The 20,880-nt window shown below is 40.0% G+C and overlaps 2 protein-coding genes across 5 annotated transcripts; both read right to left on the bottom strand.

Moving 5' to 3' along the window:
* Positions 1-176: 176 nt before the first annotated feature.
* On the bottom strand, positions 177-7,558 carry birc2 (baculoviral IAP repeat containing 2). Of its 2 annotated transcripts, none has more exons than XM_062433895.1 (13): positions 7,483-7,558; positions 5,235-6,122; positions 4,847-5,127; positions 4,452-4,754; positions 3,968-4,256; positions 3,089-3,188; positions 2,886-2,964; positions 2,739-2,787; positions 2,372-2,614; positions 2,158-2,256; positions 1,870-2,025; positions 1,615-1,656; positions 177-1,254 (listed from the first exon to the last, which is right to left on the bottom strand). In XM_062433895.1, exons 2-13 carry the CDS (start codon positions 5,326-5,328, stop codon positions 1,061-1,063), a joined length of 1,929 nt encoding a protein of 642 aa, XP_062289879.1. In that variant the 5' UTR covers positions 5,329-6,122; positions 7,483-7,558; the 3' UTR covers positions 177-1,060. The 2 variants fall into 2 exon arrangements, with proteins under 2 accessions (XP_062289879.1, XP_062289878.1); XM_062433894.1 differs by lacking the exon at positions 7,483-7,558 and adding an exon at positions 7,268-7,380.
* A 1,087-nt stretch (positions 7,559-8,645) lies between these two features.
* Positions 8,646-18,508, bottom strand: LOC133994574 (transcriptional coactivator YAP1-like). 3 transcript variants are annotated; one of them, XM_062433892.1, is made up of 9 exons: positions 18,328-18,508; positions 17,767-17,998; positions 15,647-15,846; positions 14,782-14,936; positions 13,640-13,741; positions 13,319-13,416; positions 12,985-13,103; positions 12,651-12,751; positions 8,646-11,968 (listed from the first exon to the last, which is right to left on the bottom strand). In XM_062433892.1, the coding sequence occupies exons 2-9, from the start codon at positions 17,968-17,970 to the stop codon at positions 11,787-11,789; spliced, it is 1,161 nt and encodes a 386-aa protein (XP_062289876.1). In that variant the 5' UTR covers positions 17,971-17,998; positions 18,328-18,508; the 3' UTR covers positions 8,646-11,786. The 3 variants fall into 3 exon arrangements, with proteins under 3 accessions (XP_062289876.1, XP_062289875.1, XP_062289877.1); XM_062433891.1 differs by lacking the exon at positions 18,328-18,508 and having other exon boundaries at positions 17,767-18,315; XM_062433893.1 differs by lacking the exons at positions 13,640-13,741; positions 18,328-18,508 and having other exon boundaries at positions 17,767-18,313.
* Positions 18,509-20,880: the final 2,372 nt, after the last annotated feature.

The following is a 20,880-nucleotide window of genomic DNA, read 5'->3' as shown; positions in this document are numbered from 1 at the left end:
CTAACTGAAGTGATTTGATCCTTCATCAGTGAAATGTTGGCTTGGTGTTACAGGTGTTTACTACTGTTAACTTTTAAAGAATACCCATAACTGGTACTATCAACTTGATTATGAACTGAAATAACCGAAGTGTTGGTAACGGGTCATCAGACTGAAGAAGCATGAGGCAGGTATGAAGCACACTTTGGTACCAAGTTTATTGAGATTCTACATTCACGCCTTAATATAAAGAACAGATCACCTGACAGTTCAGTTCAATGTTGTCAGTTTCTGCAGTGAAAATTTAGGAAGGTAGAGGGCTCGTCTCACCAGGCGTCACTGACCAGTTGTAACACATTTGAACTTACTGAAGGGAATTTTTTTTCCCCCTCTGGGTGATGTCATACAGAAAATGACAGATGACAGTGCATTACATTTCCAGTATATTACAACTAGTGTTTGTGATAAGGAATTTGGAATCGGCTCAATTGAGCTAAATTCTATAAACCGTTTAACACTACTGATTATAATGCAGGTCAGAATTATTGGTACTGATCAGTTTGCTTTTCAATCACTCGCCTGATCATTGTAAATTACAGGCCTTGAACTGAAGATTACAACATACTGTATATCTTTGTGTCATTTGTCAATGTTATGCAGATGAGTGATACAGATTAAATGCTTTTAAGATTAACATTAGGGCTGGGTAATATCTATTGTGATATTAAACTACATATCTTGGACTTCGTAATACTGTGACTATAGGATACACGTCTTTTCATGGTTTTAAAGGCAAAGTGATTAATCTTCTGAATTTAGTCTTTACCCACTTACTCATATCCACACTACTGCAGTTTATCAAATTTCAATGTTTTAATATTTGTGAAAGTACCAATATTCATTCCTACAATACAAATTAATGTTGAGGTATTTGTTCAAAAACATTGTGATATTTGCCCAGCCCTAATTACCAGGTACATGTTAAATACATTTTAGATTTTTAAAAAAAAGCTTAAAATTATATTGTAGATCTGTGTTATATTGCTGCTTTTAATCACATTGTGACACATGAACGTCTTGCTCATGAGAGGAACGTTCGGACAGTGCCTTTAACCAGGCCTCTGCAGATTGGGCACTTTCGTAGTGATGGCGCGCACTCCTTGCACACCACCAGGTGTCCACATGGGATGAAGACGATGTTAACCTCTTTATCCATACACACTTTACAGGTGCGCTCCTCCTGCAAGCGCCGCAGCTGCTCCTCCATGGGGAGATCTGCATAGAAAAACAGTTAACATTTCCATCTTCAAATCCAGCATGTCTCCGCACCAAACAAGAACGTCTCTCAAAAAATACACAGCAGAGGCTGAACCAGTAGAAGTATTATACAAATTCTCTTACAGGTCTCATTATCGATGAGTTATCGGTAGTGTAAAAACTATAAAGTCTCAGCAATTAAACTATCGAGTTTATTAATTTACAGTTTATATATATCCCAAAATTTACCCACAGTTCAGACATTTTTGACCAAGAAAAAAATTACGAGGTGCATCACAATTAAAGCACTAAAGCACATTTAAAGATTTAACTTGCAGGATGTCAGGTCCTGCCTGAGGCTCAGGTGTGTCTTCATACCTGAAAGATCCTGGCTTGGTGACGCAGCTTCATTCGACTGAGCTGAAATTGACAAACACAACATACAGTTAGCTCAGGCTTTAGTTAAAAGTTCTTTGGTCCGTCTCGGTGGTTTTTGTGCGAATGGATCTTCATACTCATTAAATCGTTAAATTAGCTGTCAAATAATTCTCGCTTTAATGAACTGACCACCAAAAAAACATAATCTTTCTGCTAAGGTGCAATCAGAGACAGTGTTTAGTGGTTAAATTGTACCCATGAGATCTCGGAGCAAGTGGACATCATTTTTTTGGATCCAGTTGCGGAAGACCTCGGCTGCAGCGTTGCCCTTGGTGAGGACGAGCTCTATAAGCTTGGCGGTCTGCTGCTGGGCTGATGTCTGAGCCTGAAGGCTGCTGTAGTCCTCAGCAGCTGCAGGTTAATAAGGAAGTAAAGAAGAATTACAATTTAAAGGGTATTTGAGGGACATTGAAACACTTGCTAGGACTAAAATGATATATCCAATTGTTTGTCAAATTATTATTATTGAAGAAAAAAACTCACATAAAACATTTTGTTCTCTTAAATGCTCCAACACTGGTTCAACACTCTTCAGGCGCTGGATTAATGCTGCCTGGTGTCTCTTCACAAAGGTGAAACCATCTGAAACGAAGGGAAATCAGTTACAACAGTTAAAACACCATGTCACTTCAATCATGGTGTATTTTCATGGACGACACACTCAGTGCAAGATCTTTATTTTTCATGTCAGCTGTACCTGATGCCATCGCCTCAGCCAGCATCTCTCGCTCCTCTTCCCTTTTCTGGTCCTCCGCACTCAGCAGGTCTGAAACCAGCTCTTGGACTGTCCTGTAGTTCTCACCGCTGGTCAGGATCTTGCTCTGGACCGTCTGCTTGACTAAACTGCGCTCGAAGCCCATCTCTAAAGCCGATTTAATCACAGGAGTGTTCATCATGACGGCATCCTCGGAACGCTCCTCACCGGGGCCGAGGTGAACCACTGAAGGCGACAGAGAGCGGATGCTTTACCGATACAGTTTTTTGTTCCTTCTCAATCAGTACAGTACAGAATCTACAGATCCACTTGTCAAACTCTGTTTAATTTCACATCATTTTAAACTCACCAGGTGGATCCACAAACTCTCTGGAGCTGCTGTCTCCGTTTGTTAACAGCTTTAGGGAGGAAATACAAAAGAAAGCATTTATTAAATAACTTGTTCCACACCAAATGTTTCAACCAAGAAGACATTTTTTCACAACTTTGTACTAACCTGCTCAAACAGCCGAGGAAAACGAGCCTGAATCTGGTGAACAAAGTCTTGTCCCTTCTCCTGGAGCAAATATTCACACCTGAAGTCGGAACAAGAACACAAACACAAACACAAACATTCATATAAACCGTCCTTGTCACGTGTATTAAGTCAATTTAGAACTTGAAGAATAAACATTAATAAATAATAACAGCAGCACTGACCGAGGAAACCATTTAGCGTGTTCCACCCAGGGATCGTCTCCAGACTCCCAGCATCGCAGGCCTCCATCGCAGCAGAAGCATTTGACATCATCGTTGCGACCTTGTAGGGAAACAAAGATATTTAATATCATCGTAAAAGCAGACAGCAGGTTTCAGGGAAAGAAGATACAATTCTGATTAAAGATAACTGAAACCATTCATTCATTCATTTCCCAAACGGCTTATCCTCTCTAGAGGGTTGCGGGGGTCCTGGAGCCAATCTCAGCTGTCTGTGAGAGGAAGCGGGAGTACCCGGAGAGAACCCACGTATAACCGAAACCAATTTGAATATATTTTGTATTTCTCATCTCATTTCCTCTTTTGTTATAAATATGAGATCATGTGTTTATAATCACATCAGAATTTCCCAGCACAAATGAAAAGGAATTTGACAGATACCAATACTGACAAATACCCCCAAAATACGGACACCCCCAAACAGGTGTTTAGACAAGGAATCTTTCATCTGGACATTATGAGTAGATTCTGTGTAAGGTATTTAGGACTTTAGGACAAGTCCAAAAACAATGTATTTCTATGTTATAAATTTCAACAATAAGCAAAGTTTGATGTTTTGAGGATTTTTTGGTTAAAAAATGATTTTCAAACATGTTTTGTTTCTTTTTACACCAGCGACAGGCACATAGTTTTACTGGATTAACGTATGTAGACAACATTATGGAAAGACTATGTGGCTCTTTAGCTGCTGTATGCTACATATTATCAGTTGTAAGTAGGTTTGTCACATAAAACATACAAATTTGATCCATTGTGAAGATAAAAATATTAATTAAGATGGCTTATCATGGGGTAGATATAGCTCTTTGTTATCGTCCATACCAACATAGTAGAAGCCAGCCTTAGCCAGCTGGTCAGGCCTGACAGGGATACGAGACGGCCAGTTGACGAAGGTGAGCAGCCTCTCATCACTCTGCTGCATGGCGGGGTTGGACACATTACTGAGGGCTGGAGCTCCTGCAGACATTTGGGAGGTTACTGCTCCAGGCGCAGCTCCTGAAGCTCCAGCCAGCGACACGTTGTCAGCTCTGTCCCCGCGGACAAAACGACAGTTCGGATAATGCCTCTGGTGTTCAGACACAGCTCTGTCGCCTGGCTCCCAGTTACTCAACTGCAAATACAAAACGAAAATCTTCGTCATGTCCCGCTATCAATAAATAAACTGATGTCGCTTATGGTTGTAAAAGTCAGTTAAGTAAAAATACAAGTAAAGAAGGGCCACAAAAAACCAATGAGCAGATTGAAAAAGAAGAAAATTAAAGTGAAATCAACTCTAAAATGGCTTTGCTCCTGCGTCGACACTCACCTGTCCTCCACAGCTGAAGCAAGCCACTCGGTCACCCTGGCCCAGGTAGTAGAAGCCCGCCTTGGCGAGCTCCGCGGGGGTGATGATGGAGAGCGTCCAGTTGTGGAAGGAGTCAAGGCGGTCCTGCTCTCTGCGCATGCTGGGGTTGTGGCATGTCGGTCTCTGGTGGGACATGTCTTCCACTCCTCGGGAGGTAAGTGGACTGGAGGGCGGTGGAGCAGAGAAGCCCATGTTTAGATAGCCGCCTGGTTCTTCACCTTGACTTACTGTCGGGTTAGCAGCAGCCGGGCCTGGACCAGAAAGCTAGAGATAAAAAAAAAAAGGAAGCATAATATGAAAAATGTGTCTTCTATAAAGTGTATCTCTTATTTGTAATAAAATTCCTCTGATCTTACTGGTATAGCTGGGGCGATGCGGAGAGGGGAGAAGGCAGAGTGTGAGGAGGAGAGCAGATTGGCTGTGGATGGGAGGCTCTGGATGAAGGAGCAGGAGGGAGAAAGCTGTCTGTGCTTCTCTGTCGGACAGTCTCCAGCCTGCCAGCCCTCTGCGGTCACGTTACACCTGAAACACTGCACACGGTCGCCCACACCAGTGTAGAACCACCCTGCCCTTGCCAGACTTCGCTCTGTGACTCCTGAAGCTGGGAAGCGAGCAAAGGTGGAGATGCGGTAGAGCTCTGTGGACGAAAATGACACATAAGATTACAACATATTAGAAAGTTAGAAATAAATTAATCTTAATGTATAAATAATAAAAAAGGAAAATAATGAAAGAGATTGGTACCTGAGGAGTTGTCATACTGAAGGTCAGGTGGAGGCCCGTTGCGGCACAGCCCCATCAAAAATTGGTTGTTTTTAAGATGAATAAGAGTTTCCATTTTTTAGATATAGTGATAGGAGAGTAAAAGAGATGTCCTTCAAGGGGAGAGAAGTTTGAGAAAACCCAAGGTCTACCTCTCTCACACATTCACTCACACCGAGACAGAAACTAGTAAAATATATCAGGGGGCTGAGAAGGTGGGGGATTTAACGAAAGAAGTGAAACTGAGGCTCACGCGGTAGAAAAAGCCCATAAATCACCACTGTCACACCGTATCTGTCAAGCACCTTAATCCCTCTGTGTACTTTACACCTTGATCCATGTGACCTGTACCACCTTCACCTACCTTCTCTGAACACTGGGCTGAAACTTAAACATTTCTCTTTCAGTTACAGAACAGAGCGTCAAACAAAACACATCCTGTGCAGTAAAATAAGGATGATTCATCGTAAATAGCTTGATTAAAATGCACCTTCAAATCAAAATGCAATAATGTTACACTCAGATCATCCTGGATCAGTATACAATTTCCTTTCTTGTATATTTATTGCAGACATGTCTAACACACTACAGACCCATTTAGGCTTGAACACACTGTATGTGATTGAGTGTAACATTATAAATTAAATAAAAATGTTCAAGCACACACACACACACACACACACATACATACACACACACACAAACACACAGACCAAGGGATATGCAATCTCAAACCCCTCCCCCCATCGTGGACATCCCTCCTGTAGGTGTCTAAGCCGTCATAATTGAATAGTTACAACCCAATAAGAAAAATGTGATCCTCCTGTTAAAGATGATGGAAATCCCTCTTTAGAGTGATGTTAACAGGACCTGTAGGGATAAAAAACAAAACAAACGTTAAATTATGTTCACATATACGTTTTCTTCAGGACCTTTAAAAAAAAGGTTTCTTATAGATTTGTTTCTGATTTTCAGACCCTTCAGCAGGTTGATCAGTGCCACCTCATATCATACAGACAAGCAATGTTCACATCTATCCGTCCATTTTCTTAGCTTATCCGGCCGGGTCGAGGTGGCATCAGCTCCTCCTGGGGGATCCCAAGGCGTTCCCAGGCCAGTAGAGACATGCAACCCCTCCAGCGCCTCCCCTGGATGTCTGAGCTGCTGACCCTCTGACCCTCTCTCTAAGGCCCAGACACTCTCCGGAGTAAACTCATTTCGGTCGCTTGTATCCGGTATCTCATTGTTTCTGTCACTACCACAAGCTGGTGACCATAGGTGAGGGTCATCATGTAGATTGACTGGTAAATTGAGAGCTTGCTCACATTAAGCTAATTTTATTTTCAATTCCTGTCAGCCACATTGGTATTATGGTAACTGCCACTCAATACCAATACTCAATTACTCTTGTAAATAATGTCACGATTATTTTTTATTACATATTTATACTATTATTGTTTTTGTACTTATTTATTGTTCTTTCTTCTTTTCTTATTGCTGCTCTTATATTCGATTCTATTTTGATGTCCACTTGCTGCTGTAACAATGCAAATTTTCCAATTGTGGGACTAATAAAGGAATATCTTATCTTAAAAACCTTTGAAAATGGTGTCTTATAGTGTCATAACGTTATAGTTTTAACCAAAACGTTTATCTCACATAATCAATCCAATTCCTATAAATGTACCGCTCGATTATTTGAAGCTACAGGCGGTACATTACCAACAGGATCCCTAGAAATACAGGTGAATTTACATTTCATATGAATAATGCATAAACATCCGATAGTTTTAAGGGTTAATTCCCGGCAGTTTAGGTACTTTCCTACCACATAGCTGAGGGCTTGTTGACCAGGCAAACACTTCCTGTTATGGTAATTTCATAGTCGCTGACGATCTTCACATTAAATTTGACATTTAGAATGTTATTGATTTAGAAATTAGTCTCTTACGTCAAATCTTTATTAATTAATAATACATATAAAATACAGTTTAGTTAACAAAGCTCGCAGTTACCGATCAGCTGATATCGAACGCCTCCATAACAACAAGAGAACGGCGGACAGACATTCGCTCGCTAACGGCTGCTAGCGGCTAAAAAATGAAACTTTGCTGCTCGTTAATGTGAGCAGCAGCAGTCTGGAGAAAAGGAGAAATACGACACAGAACACCATTGGAGGAAAATCACCCAAACATTTCCTTTCCCCCTCATTTTATTGAGTCACACTCACCGTTTCGTACTTGAGTCAGTCAGTAGGAAAGTCCGGGGCGCTGCCGCAGCTGCTCGTCAGAGGTTGCCGCCACTTCCGGTTAGCTTTAAAATGGAAGTGAAGCAAAATGTATACCTTTCGTTCTTCTTAATGGTCACTTATCTTAATTGATGTTTGTGGTCTTTGCTGGTTAAAGTACAGTATCTTATTGGTTTCGTTTTATTTACATGTAACGATGCCTATATTCATCATCTCTGCCACTCATATAAATATATATATAGGATACATACGTTAATCCCTCAATTAATTCCAGCCCGTCTAGTTTGAACAGACCTGGTTGTACTGGTTCTACTGGTGTCTGTCAGGGTGTTAGGTATAACCCAATTTAGATGGATTAGATAACACCAGACATAAATAAACACAATTATATACACAAAAAAGAAAGCTGTTTTACAACCTAATACTTTATGTTGTCACAAATACATAACGCCTAGTTTGTTAGTTTGGACTTTACCACCCCATAGCTACATAATTAAAAATGGTTGTCTGACTGTCTGATGTAATGATCCTCATGTTATTATATAAAAATGTATAGGCTTTCTCCTGTTTTATTTCAGTAGAAATAAGTGAAAATCTTAATTTGTAGCCTTAAATCATGTTACAGTTTATAATACATCCCAATTACCTACACTGCAATTTGTGTATAAAACATTTTTAGTCTGTGCCCACTATTGCAACATTAGTAGCATTCTGTCAAATGTCAAAAACCTGTTACTTATAGTTTCTAAAATCAGTAAAATAGCCTAATGATAAGAAAATTCAAAGAGGATACTTACACAGACACAGTGGCTCCTGTTGGACTTCAGTCAGATGGTGAGAAACAGTGACTCAGTGAAAGAACATTTAAATAGTAGAATGGTATTTCCCCTCCTGTCTGTAGCTTCCATTTCATTGACAAAACTATCCGATGTTTAAGCCCCACCCTCATTCATTTCATTACCCTTTTTGGTATTTAACATAAATGATCCTGACCTTTCACTTTCAATTCATGTAAAGTACCTATAAATCCCTCAAATGAATTATATCTACGTCCCCTTCTGGGGTAAACTTCAGAACATTTTCAGTGAAACATTCAAGACCACAAGGGAAACAATCTATGAACCATAACACTAGATTGTGTACATTTAAAAGTTTATTAAACAGAAAACTCCTTTAAAATGATTACAATGAGAGTAAGAAGAAATACATTTATATAAAGCTCATGCATAAAAAGGTACAAAGTTTGATTGCCTCCAAACTCTCTGTAAATAGGATAATAAATGTCATTATATGTTACATACATAGGGAGTGTCATGCATGCTAAGATAAATAATTGGCTAGGTAGTGTGTTGCATTGGGTGTGTGAGCAGTAAATCGCTCCAGGCCCACAGCACTTTAATTTAGAAGATTACAAAAAGGTGGCTCTGTACTTGGGGATGTTGTTTTATATATAAAAAGGTACATATATAAAAAAAGGAAGCTGGTTAGAAGAAATGCTCTCACCAATAATTAAACAGCTTCAAATTCAGATAAAAATATAAACACACTGCAGAAACAACCCAGCGGATAAAAACGGATTATATACTTATTATATAGTTTAACTAAATGAGGAGGATTAAAGAGCTCCCCGTACTGACGATTGCCTTCGGTATGTTAGGGAAGCACCTGATAGCACTTAGCACAGTTAGAGCAAAAATAAACCAACACAGCATCTGCAATTAGTATGTCATTTTTCTGAGGAGGCACAACAGGGTCCGCCATTCATACAATGGGTCTGAAGTTCATTTTCAAAGCCCGAAGTTCTCCTCATTCACACTAACACCAATGACTCTTAAAGAGCGGAAAACTTTGAGCAAAGGAAAATCTGGACAGAGGGTGTTATAACTCTACAGAGTGGTAGCAAAGAACTATATCACTGATTTTGCATGTTTTAGTCTATTTACAACAAATCACACATTTTACATCACTGCTAAGTATTTTGCAAACCATGCTGCTCTTACAAAGAAATCTGATCATGTTTTTTTTCCTACCATTCCAGGCATCTAATGCAGATTTTCCACATCAATCTGCACTGAAATTGCATTGCTGAGCCAAGAAAATGCAAGACTGACAACAAATTTTTTTTTTACTAATGTTCACTGTAAGTCAAGAGTCTGATAATTGATCTTCCTGTGAAAAAAGGAAATGAATGGAAAAAATGGATGCCTTTAATGACTGGAAAAGAACATTTGAAAGTCTTCAACTAATCAGCATGCATTTCAAACAGTCAGCAAAAGTATAGATGATTTGTAGTTTAGGAGCTAAAACCTAAATGCAACCCCGTACCACTATAATTACCAATGTTGATGTGAAAATTCTTTAGGAATGTATCAAGTCAATAGTGGGGAAAGTGAGAAAAATGAATAAAACTGTTTAATACTAAAGTTGATGGGGTGCTGGCTGGTTAATATTTTTCATCCGTGCTTCAGGGCCAATTTAAAAGCTGCTGAGACCTTTTCTCCGCACTGATAAGAAGAACAGGCGAAAATCTCTCATGCACACAAAAGGAGAGAAAAAACACCCTGATGTGGCATCATCTCTTAAAGAAGGGGTGGACATAATAATATTACAACAACTGTATGATACAATGCAATCCAATAAATCAAATCTCCAATAAATACTACCTTTGTGAAGCTTATATTCAATCCCGGAGTGGACACAATAACTGGCACTACAAATAAAAATGCAATCCAATACAATAACAAAACTTAAAACTTATAACCATAACTTTCATGTAACATCAGACACAGTGATAAGAAATCTTGAATATTAGTAACTTGGTTATATCAAGGCTGTTGCAGGGTTTTAGAGCAGAAAATGAATAAACCAAAAGCAGAGGTGCTATTTTACACAGCAGAGGCCATTTATCTAATGAGTGTGGCTGTTGTTCAGGCCATCATCTATTAACTAAATTGATCACAAGACCAGACGCGTTAGGATTACAGCTTCCTGGGGGAAACACTGTATTGTCTTGGATTGCATTATACTGCACACATGTTCATCTACTGTAGACATCCTCTGTATATTCAAACCCCAACAGACTCTATTACAATTTTAGTGTCCAAAGTTAAGACTCCTTTACACTTGTGTTCTTTATTTCTCTGAGGCGTTAGGAATGAGGTTTCTACTGTGACTAAAGATAAAGCTTATCCTCCTTAACTTTTTTTCTATAAAAGGTACTATTATCTTGGTTTGGAGCACCGCCAGTCTTCCATGCAGATGTACAAGCAACTCTGATGGGGGTTTTAATACTGGTTTCTGGCCTGTGAGCTTTCTTACTGAGTCTAGTTAGTGTTTTTCATCTTCCGACTCACCACAAGGGTGCGTCCTCTCCCCCCCATGTCTCTGTGGAGCTTCGATGGCTCCTGTTGATTCATCAACCTTGAAACATCGGTCATCTCTTCAGCTTAGAGCACTGAAGATTCAAATAAAGGGGCCAATACCAATATTTACAAAAGCTCCTCTGCACCTTCAGTCTCCTACCACCATCAGCGGGGAACAAGCAGAGACAATTCAGAACAAATATCTGAAGACAATCATGGATGCCGCATTCAGTTTTGAGCCTAACGCAGAAGTAATCACATTCTTTTTCCAGCATGAATCACTGATTCAATGGAACCTATGTAGTGTTAATCCTGATAAATGATTTGACTCATCTCTTGCCGTCAGCTGTGACGCTTTTTTAAGATCGTGTTTTGAACAGCTGTGAACACGTGCACTAAAATCACCAATTAGAGGTAGAAGCACCAGATGTTGCACTTTTATCCCATGAAGTAACCGATGGACATTTGTTGCTATTTCAACACGTCTGTCTTGTGTTTATGTAACTGTTACATGCAGACTTGACACTGTGCTTTTAAAAGTTTGTTGCAAACAGTATTACCCAAGTGGGGATAATAAAACAAATCTGTAGGCTAAAATTAGCTGTGATGCACTTTACCAAAGATGTGGGGAGCTTCATCTGAGGTCAGTGACTAAAAAGAAAGGAGTGTCGTAAAAATATGAATGCTCCATTGTGCATCCCTGTAAAACCAGGCCTGAAAAGGAGAATACCAGCAGCTTACCACCTTCTGTGAGAGTCAGATTATTTCAATCCTCAGGGTGCGAGTAGTGTTAGGTATCCATCACACGACGGTAGGGTATTCGCTCTGTAATGTTGCTCTTGTACCACTTTTGAAGCCAAAGAAATCCTCCAGAAATCACAGTCATGTTATGAAGACTTGATGGCGGTGGGTGGCCGGGCGTGTCTATAGCCAGGTGAGCAGGCTGTCTCTGTCCATATGCGAGCCAGAGAGAACCGTCTCCATGTCCATCAGGAGGTCTGAACTCAGACCTTCAGGGATGCAGGGCATTAGCTCCTCACCCTCAGACATCGGGAGCACAGGCATCGACTCTTGCAGGGTCATCGAAGAGGTTTCGCCAGAGTCACCTAAAGTCCAGAAAATGATGGAAATTAGTGAACTTGAGGAGAATTTAAATATCAACTGTGACAAGGGATACTCTTTTTTTTTTTTTTGTACAAAATTAGAGACTGGTTAGACTTTATTTGACAGGCTTGCAGGAAGTGTGTAGTGTGTTTGGGAGAGTTACAGTCATGGGAAACAAACTGTTTCCTGATGAATCAAACCAGTAATCGCAAGGTTTAAGTAAGTAAGTAAGTCATTTTTGTCATAAATTTACTCCAAACTCCAAAAATAATCAGATTCCCATTGGTTGCTATAGAGATTTACTGTGGATCAATAGATGTTACGTATATTGTGGTTTCAGTAAATTAAGCTGATTTATGATCGAGTTTGGAGGAATGATTTGCTTTGTTGTCTCTTTCGCCAAGGATCCATGGGTCTAACTAACTTGTGTGCTGTGTGTGAGTGAGTGTGGTCTGTCATGCGCTACTTTTGGTGACAAATGTTCAGATTTAGGACCAGTTAACTGGGGACAAAAGCTGTGTCCCAAATTGGGAAAATGCTGATTTTTTGAATCAGTGGTTAAGGTTATTATTGGGAGTAGTCAAATAGTGGTGATGGTTAAGGTTGGGATAAGTCTCCAGGAAATGAAATCTATATAATGTCCCCAAAAGTGACCATGTTCTGGTGTGTGTGTGTGTGTGTTACCAGTGTCCATGTGATCCACAGAGCCCAACATGTGGTCCGACGTGCGCGGTAAGCTGCTGACGCTTAGGCCACTGTCAGTGCTCTCGTTGCGAGAGTGAGCGCTGCACAACAACATAAAACATGTTTTTACATCGGAACATCATTATAAAAAAGAAATGACTGGTAGACATTGTGTGGAGTCATTGAAATTCCTTGAACGAAATAAAATCTTCACTAGTAAAAAATGATTGCAAATGAAAACCGATGACAGTAGGCTAGAGTTAACTTAACCATTAAGGTAAGAATTTCAATAACTGTGAGATCTACATGATGATAATATTAAACATGAACTCACCCATTAAGTGTAGGTTCATGGTTTGGGGTTCGGATCCTGACATCCAGAGACGGGACAAGCGTCTGTGCGTTCCTGTCATGGTCCATCCCACCAGGCATCTGGTTCCTTCCTCCTGCGTCCTACAACACAGACAAACACACACTTGTATAGTGGCACATAAACTGTGTTTGCATTGACAGATTATTTAGTAACTGGTAAATCTGGTCATAAAACAATACAAACAGATAACCAAAGAAATGACCTGACTGTGGAGAAGTGTGTGCAGATGATATTGAGATTTGCCCCACAAGTTTTGGGGCAACACATGAAAGTACAATTTCACATGACCTCTGACCTGTGATGTCATTTGCATCTGTTGTTTGCATCTGAGCCGTTCCTTTTCCTGTCTTTGCTGCATCGCCAGGCCAAGGATGCCAGGGTTCATCTTCTGGACTGGAACATAAAATGAATTTCATATCAACTTTTTAACAGTTAAGTAAATCTTCCCATGAGGTTAAAACATTGCAGTAATGAGGAAAACTTTTCAGAAACTTTGCGATCTTTCTTATTTTCGTTGCCAAACAGCAACTTGTGATGGAGGACATGTGAACAAAATGTTTCTCATTGACAAACATAAATTGTCAGTTCTGCAGACACAAGTTTGATAGTGTGCTACCTAGACACGGGTCGACCCATGAGGTGTTCTTATTTATGTGATCGATGTAGTACACCTCTCCATCTGCAGTCACAGCCTGCTCCCAGCCTTCAGGCAGTGGACCTGAACAGCAGTGAAAGTACACAGTGAGAAGGCAAATGGTGGATGGAGTGCATGGAGTGTTTTAAAGTGAGTAAAAAGTAGAATCTGGCCAACGTCCTTTATGTCTGTGTAGTTTCTATTTTCTGAGTAAAAGTACAGTATCTATTTACAGGATGTTAAAGTGTACTAACCTGTGTGTGTCCTGCCTGAACGCAGTGGATCAGAGGTGGTAGAGAATTAGAGCAAATGTGCCAGAGCACAGGGCAGTCTTGGGGGTCAGGATCATTTTAAAAAAGTTTTTATAATAAAACATGAGCAGAATGTATTCAAACACAGCTTGAATCTTTCTCACCACTGGTTTTCTAATGTCTATTGAGAATTTCAGTCAACAAACTTTTAATTTACTGAAGTGGGGGTGTTCTCATATGCAAATATATTAGTTCCACCTCTCTTTTTATAGCAGTTGTAGTTATGATGTCACCACTACGACTACATAGACGATAATCAAAGTTAAAGTTATTATTTGGCAAGAGTTTAAGTCTAGAAATCTTAGCTAATGTTGCATCAGAACTGTGTGGGTGTGGTTTGATCAAGTTTGATTGGGAGCGATGTATCACTGGCAACATAGGCGAACTCCACAACTGTTGTCAGATTGAGATCATGAGTCTTATATTGCTAAATTTTAGCTAGCCTTATAATTGTAAACTGAGTTGTGAATCAATGAAGCGAACAAAATACTGTAATATTATTTGAGTCACTGAGAAAAAATTGGGAGATGTGGGCAGTGATTCTGGAATCTGGAGCTAGGTTAGAATATGTAGCACAGACAAATACATTCATCTCTCATGTGAAAATTTGAATTCAGGGCCTTTTATAAACGAATGTGATCATTTTTATTCCCAACACCAGAGCCGTGGATGTAGAAACCAAAAGGGGGGCGGATCTCAGAAGAAATCGCGCCCAGCTCCCTCAGAATGGAGTTGAACTATGAAAAGCAGGGCTGTGCTTAAAGAGAAACTGAAAGGTGAGATGAGGGGGGAAAGAAAACATTTGATTGATACCTGTCTCTGGATTGATGTTTTGTGGTTGCGTAGTGGGTGCTGGGTTGCTGAGGGAGTGGGCATGGACTGGAGTGCCAGAGATCGAATGCTGAGGTGCAGCCGATTGAAGCTGCGCGAGACGGGGGTCGTGCCAAGTGGTTGTCTTTTCCAGGTGACTGAAAACACACAACAAGTCTAAACAAATCTGGATCTGTAAACCACTGTAACCTGATGGATAAGAAGCGAGAGGCACGCTTTGCCTCGACCTGCTTTACCTGTACTACCTGATGTGCACGAACGCACACAGGCAGACCGGCACACGTCACTGCTCGTGCTGTTAAACCAGCCTTTGACAGCAGCGTGGGCTGTTAGGCCATGTGCTCTCATGAATGAAACTGACTGAAACCACACCTGTTGCAAAACTAGTTGAAACATTTTCTGTTTGCATGCAACTGATTAGTTTGAGTCTCTGCACTGCTGCATGGCTTTCCTGACTGTTTACTTTTTATTATATACACTCACCGGCTAAATATTCAAGACAGATGTACCCTCCAACTCTGGAAAGAATCTAAAAAACGTATCAATTGATCATTTAAGTCATTCATCAGGCAAAATACCAAACATTAACTAGTTGTAGCTTCTCATATGTGGATATTTGCTGCTTTTCTGTTTTATGCGTCTGAAAATTGAACTTTTTTTAGGACAAAATAAGCCATTTGAAAGTATTACCTTGTGCTTTGGGGAATTGTGTCACTGTTTTCTGACATTTTATAGACATTCAAACATCATTCTAAAGGTGGGGCTGACTCTTTCTAAACAGAAACCCTTCAAGTAACCTGCAAAACAACAGATCAAGCACATTGATAAACAATAAGTTTGACCTTACTTGAGGAAGTATCGTTGGCCAGTGGGCGTTTTGGCCATTTCCCAACCGTGGGGGAGTGGCACATCATCAGGTATGATTGGCGTCGCTGCTACATCAGCCGCTTGAGTGGAGAGGGAGTTGACTGGTAGAGAGGCTGGGGAAGAATGGGCGCGGACGTGATGAGGAGTGAGGGAACCGCACACACCTCCATCCGAACTGGCCTGACGAGAAACGAGCAGGGTTAACAACTGCCATGACAAAACACAAACGGCAATCAGAAACATAAGTCAGGAGCAAGAAAGCTGGCAAAGGGGGAGTGAAAAAAGTCATTCTCACATCTGGGTTTTTAACTTTTCAGGAAAGTTTTATAACTTCTGCCAAGGAGTTTTTACAGCTGGTAGTTTATGATTGTTGGCAGGATTATCTGAAAATCCTTTAGCCAGTTTCACTAGTTTACCACATTTTGATGCTGATCAAGTTCAAAACATTTCAGGAATTAAATGATAAATGTTTCGGCCACATATACACATTTAAGAGATAAGAAAAGGTGTGTCTTCTTATCATGAAATAAACTTAACTTTTAGCTTTGAAAAAGTTAAATCATCCTGCGCATCGACTCAAGAGGATCAGCCCAAAACGTGAAAGTCTGAGGTTTCGCTCTTATCGTCTTATCGTCTAAATTTAAACTGTCTGGTAAAATCCAATTATGATAAATCATAATTTTAATGTGATCCGAATGGAATTCAATGCATACAGTTGTTGGACAAAATATCAGAAAGACCTTACAATACCTGTAGTTAAATTTAAAAAAGTCAGTCTTCATTGAGACTTACAGACGACTCAACCAAGTGGACATATTTAGGCTTTCGTTTGAAATGTTTGGAGTTGGATACAGACAAATGTTACTCTTTGTAATGATTTTCTTTTTCTTAGATTTTCCTAAATTTGCAGGTTGCATCTGATGAACTGGAAATGATGTACTGTGGCAATATGCTTGATACAGGAAAACTGTATCAGCAAAGAGCACAAACATGTCCAAAAGGTAGACCTTCATTAGAGACAAACACCTTAAACTGCAGCCTTAACAATGACCACTGAATAAATATCTTTTATAGTAGCAGCAAAAAACGTTTTTTGTTGTTGAGTTGGTAGACGCTTAGTGATCAAAAAGTTTAACTCAATCCTGTAGAGCAGTCCTGCAGTAACCTACCTTTGTGAAACTGATAATGTTCACAAGTACAGACATATTAGGGATGTAACTATTTATTATTTTTATTATAAATTCCTTCTCTTGTTTAGTGTATGAAATACCTGTGAAAGACTCCCATCGCAAAGCTCAGGGAGCCCTTTAAATGCCTAATGAGTGTTTTTGTCCAACTGACAGTTCAAAACATAAATATATTCACTTAATATATATATAAATATATAAAAGCAAATCCTTTCAGAAGTTGGAAGCAACACTGTGAAAAATAACTTAAATGATTAGTCAATGTATGTACTTTTGTACAACAGCAGACTAATCAAATGATCATTTTCATTCAAGAGAAACATGCTGAATGCTTCCAGCTTCATTAATCAGTGTATTATCATGAATGACAAAGAAAAGCATTCAATCTTAACATTTAAGAAGCCAGCAAAAGTTTGACTTCATTGCTTGAAAAATAACAATTATTCAATTATAAAATAGTTACAGATAACTTTTCTGTCAATTGACTAATAGATTGATCAACTAGTTGTTGCAGCTCTGACAATACAAACCAAAGCAATTCATCTGGAACATAACAGGGAGATTAATTTAGATAATGCATATTACCAGCCCTAAACAAAACTGCTGCCGAACTAATTATCTGTCCATGAACTAATTGATCAAGATTATTTCAGGACCTTTTTGGTTTGCTTCTAATATTTTGCCCCCTCATGTTTGAGATGGGTTGTGCACATGAATTAAAACATATTTCCTTATAAATACAGATACTAGTATTTACTGTAGGACTGTTTGGTTTCTATTATTCAGGTCCCACAGTGCTACAGTACACCATGTAGCCTGGTTGGTGTATTTGTCATCATTGTTTTGACACATCAGGGTTAGTCCTGTAGCGCAGCATGGTGGTGTTCCAGTTATTGATATTTCTATATATTACTTGTCTGGAGTGGCCTCGGGGATCCGGCTGCCTGAAGAAAGAGTCCGGCAGTTTCCTCATCCTCATGGGCAGAGAGGCAGGCGGTCTGCCCGGATTGTTGGGGTCCATCACCGCTATAAAGAGGGCCTCCAGCTCCGTCTGCGAGTCCCCGCGGACGTGCACGATCTGCTGCCCGGCCGGAGGCGCGCCGCGGTGCGCGTCCATGTCGCCAAAGTTTGGTGTCGCAACAAATCTGTCGAAAAAAAAGTTCAATCACACAAACAAACAAACAAATAAACAAACAAAGCGGGGATATTAAACGCTACGGGCCCGTCAGGAATAGATGCGTCTGAGTGCTGGTCGGATTTGTTTACACTGTTTGCCCTCCACCAACACCACCCCCACCCCATTTGAACTTTTCTGTCGTTGTCTGTTTCAAGCTGTAACATCTCGGAAGTTCATCAGCTGCGAGAAAGAAAGTCAATCAGCGCGCAACGACATCGAAAGGAGCGCAGTTTAATGCGGAGATCGCTGACAATAAAAAAATCAATCTCAGCAGAGTACAACATGCCTCCCACATACCTTCAAGCAGACAGACCGTTTCCCCCCCTCCTCTCTCTCTCTCTCCCTCTCTCTCTCTCCCCCTCTCTCTCTCTCTCTCTCTCTCTCTGTCTCTCTCTCTATGTGTATTCCTGCACGGGGAAAAATATAAGTTGGAGCCGGAGAGACAGTCAAGACACTGATTTCCGATGCAAACTTTAAACCAAAATCCGCCTACAGCATGAAAATATAAAACTAGTAGGAGAAAAGTGATCTGAGCGAGACCTCCAAACTTTTTTTTCCCATCCACAGTTGAGTCCAGATTCATGTGATAGTGCTGAGGGGCGGGGTTGCAGGGTTTAAAGCTGCCGCAGTTGCAGGGGACATATTTCACTCCACAGACAGACTGCAACTATTAACACTAAACCCTGAAACTGTTGGGTGTTTCATTTAAGGCACAAAATAACAATTTGAATCCTATACATGGGCGGAAATGTGTGATTTTAAGGATAGATTTAAAAAAAAAAACTCTTAGGCAATACTTTAATTTCCCTCTGTGCAGATTCCAGTTTGTGCGGTTTTTCTCCTGCTGAAGAAGGAAAAGAAGCGGAGAGGCCAAGTGTAGACAGAGGTGACAAGAGACAACCGCAGAGGATAGACTGGAGGGGAGAAAAGGAGACTGAGCTCATATTTCTGACTCTGGCTAGGTTTAGGTATGGTCTGCTTTTGGGGGGTGGGGAGGGGATATTGGGAAGTTGCACTGAGAAAACATCCGCCCCTGATGAGGCCAACCCAGCCGGAGCCTGTTTGTCCATGTATGCACAGCCGCAGCGTCCTGCCCTCTAGTGGAAAACACGCACACAGTGAGCCGGAGCTCAGCTGGCCAACAGATTGAATTCAAGAAAAAATGTCTGGCTGGACTATTATCCACTGTGCGCCCAACTACTCACTCACTTATCCAGTTATTATAATCCAGCAGTGCAGTTACTGCAGGCTATGGAGGATTTACCAAGTCTAACAAATAGTTGGGGGGAAAAAAAGATGCTTCAATGGACAACAAAAGACGAATTGATCCAATATTTTATGGATAGTGGTGATGAACTCAAAAAGGAATTATAAATAACTAATATGTTAATTAAATTTAATGTATTCGTCCTAATAATTGGGCAAATGTGTAGTTTTTAAAGGTAAATAATTGTTTAACTCACAACACTTTATTTCACCTTCTCATGGAGATACCAAATTGTCCAGAAATACCATCATGCATAATTTTCTATAAAATGATTTATTTTACATGTACATTATTTCTATTTGTTAGACTAGTGCAGAGTTCGGTTTCAGTGTAAACATCGATTTATAAAGTTGTATATGGAGTTCAACAGTGTTTTAATTCAACGGTAAAACTGGTTTTGAAAATGTGAGATGATCTAAACAGGTTTGTGTGGCGCAGAAGTGTTTAGTTTGTAACCTGTTTGGATTTCTCTCATTAGAATGAATTCATTCAATTAGTTTCCACAACTTTCACTTCTAAATTGCTCAACTTCTCAACACAATTCGTACATCAAAATGTTAACAAAGTGCTCTTATTTCAGACAATGTGCTGATTTAAGCAACATCTCATACAGTTTTTGAACTTTCTGCCTCAAAGATCCAAGAGAGCACTTCAGCTGACTCACTGACTCTCCTGTTATTTTACCTCTCACTGTCTTCAGCAAAAAAACAAATGTGCCGGGTTTTGAAACCGTTATTTCATTTTCAACGTTATCCACACAAATTACACTTCTACATCTTCAGCAAAGTCTCATGATGCTGATGGTGAGGACATTTCAACTATATGACCTGCAGTTTTTTTTTGTGGGAAAATTAAAGACATTATCTCTTTCAGCTTTTCTAGCAACATATTTAAGCTCTTAGCTTCTTTAGGTAACGCAGTTCAGGTTTGACATTTTATTGAACTTTTCTGCATTCTCAGCTTTGCTTTGCTCAGCTCTCAGCAGCTCTTTTTAATGTTCCAGAGCTGTTGAGTTCATCAGTCTGATAAATACAAATCATTTCCTCTGGAGGCATTTTCAGGCAATTCATTGTCAACTTCCAGCTTTTACAGTATTGCAGTATAGTTTTTCCAGCAATGTATTTCACCTTTTAGCTTCTTAGCAATTCACCTTCCAGTTCTGCCAGTTTTACATTTTTCAGTGGTGCATTGCATTTGAGCTTTCAGATTTTTCAGGCAATTTGATTCATATTTCTGTAATTTCAACAATGCTTTGAGATTCAGTTCAGCTTTCAGCATGCGCACGCATTCTCTGCAGGAAATGCAATTTTCTAGTTGCCTCTGATGTTTCTATGCCGAATAAACTTACCAGAGTGTGACTGATACAAAGTGCTGGGACTACTTCCTATCTGTATCCATGAAGGAGTTGCATAAGTTCAGGGTGAAGAAAAGGGCAACAGAGACTTTCAGCAGTCCAGCCCACTGTGAAACCAGCCGTCTCTGAAAAGTTAAACCTGTGTGCAATAGTGCTGCTCCTCCTTTATGACAGTCTGTCTACATAAATGTATGAGGAGTGTTATGTATCCACTGTCCCATTACACAAT

This window comes from Scomber scombrus, chromosome 14, assembly GCF_963691925.1.
Source record: "Scomber scombrus chromosome 14, fScoSco1.1, whole genome shotgun sequence".
In the NCBI taxonomy this organism is placed as follows: Eukaryota; Metazoa; Chordata; class Actinopteri; order Scombriformes; family Scombridae; genus Scomber; species Scomber scombrus.
This window is presented reverse-complemented; position numbering and strand designations above follow the sequence as displayed.

Bases quoted from the DNA above. Each gene is read 5' to 3' on its own strand.
- birc2 (XM_062433895.1), bottom strand. From the start codon at position 5,328: ATGGAAACTCTTATTCATCTTAAAAACAACCAATTTTTGATGGGGCTG. The intron at 2,788-2,885 runs GTTAGTACAAAG...TCCTCCCTAAAG, and splicing joins TTCCTCGGCTGTTTGAGCAG to CTGTTAACAAACGGAGACAG. The intron at 2,615-2,738 runs GTGAGTTTAAAA...TGTCGCCTTCAG, and splicing joins AGAGTTTGTGGATCCACCTG to TGGTTCACCTCGGCCCCGGT.
- LOC133994574 (XM_062433892.1), bottom strand. From the start codon at position 17,970: ATGGACGCGCACCGCGGCGCGCCTCCGGCCGGGCAGCAGATCGTGCAC. The intron at 14,937-15,646 runs GTAAGGTCAAAC...GTGTGTTTTCAG, and splicing joins GGCCAACGATACTTCCTCAA to TCACCTGGAAAAGACAACCA. The intron at 13,104-13,318 runs GTCAGAGGTCAT...TCTGTGTTGTAG, and splicing joins AGATGCAAATGACATCACAG to GACGCAGGAGGAAGGAACCA.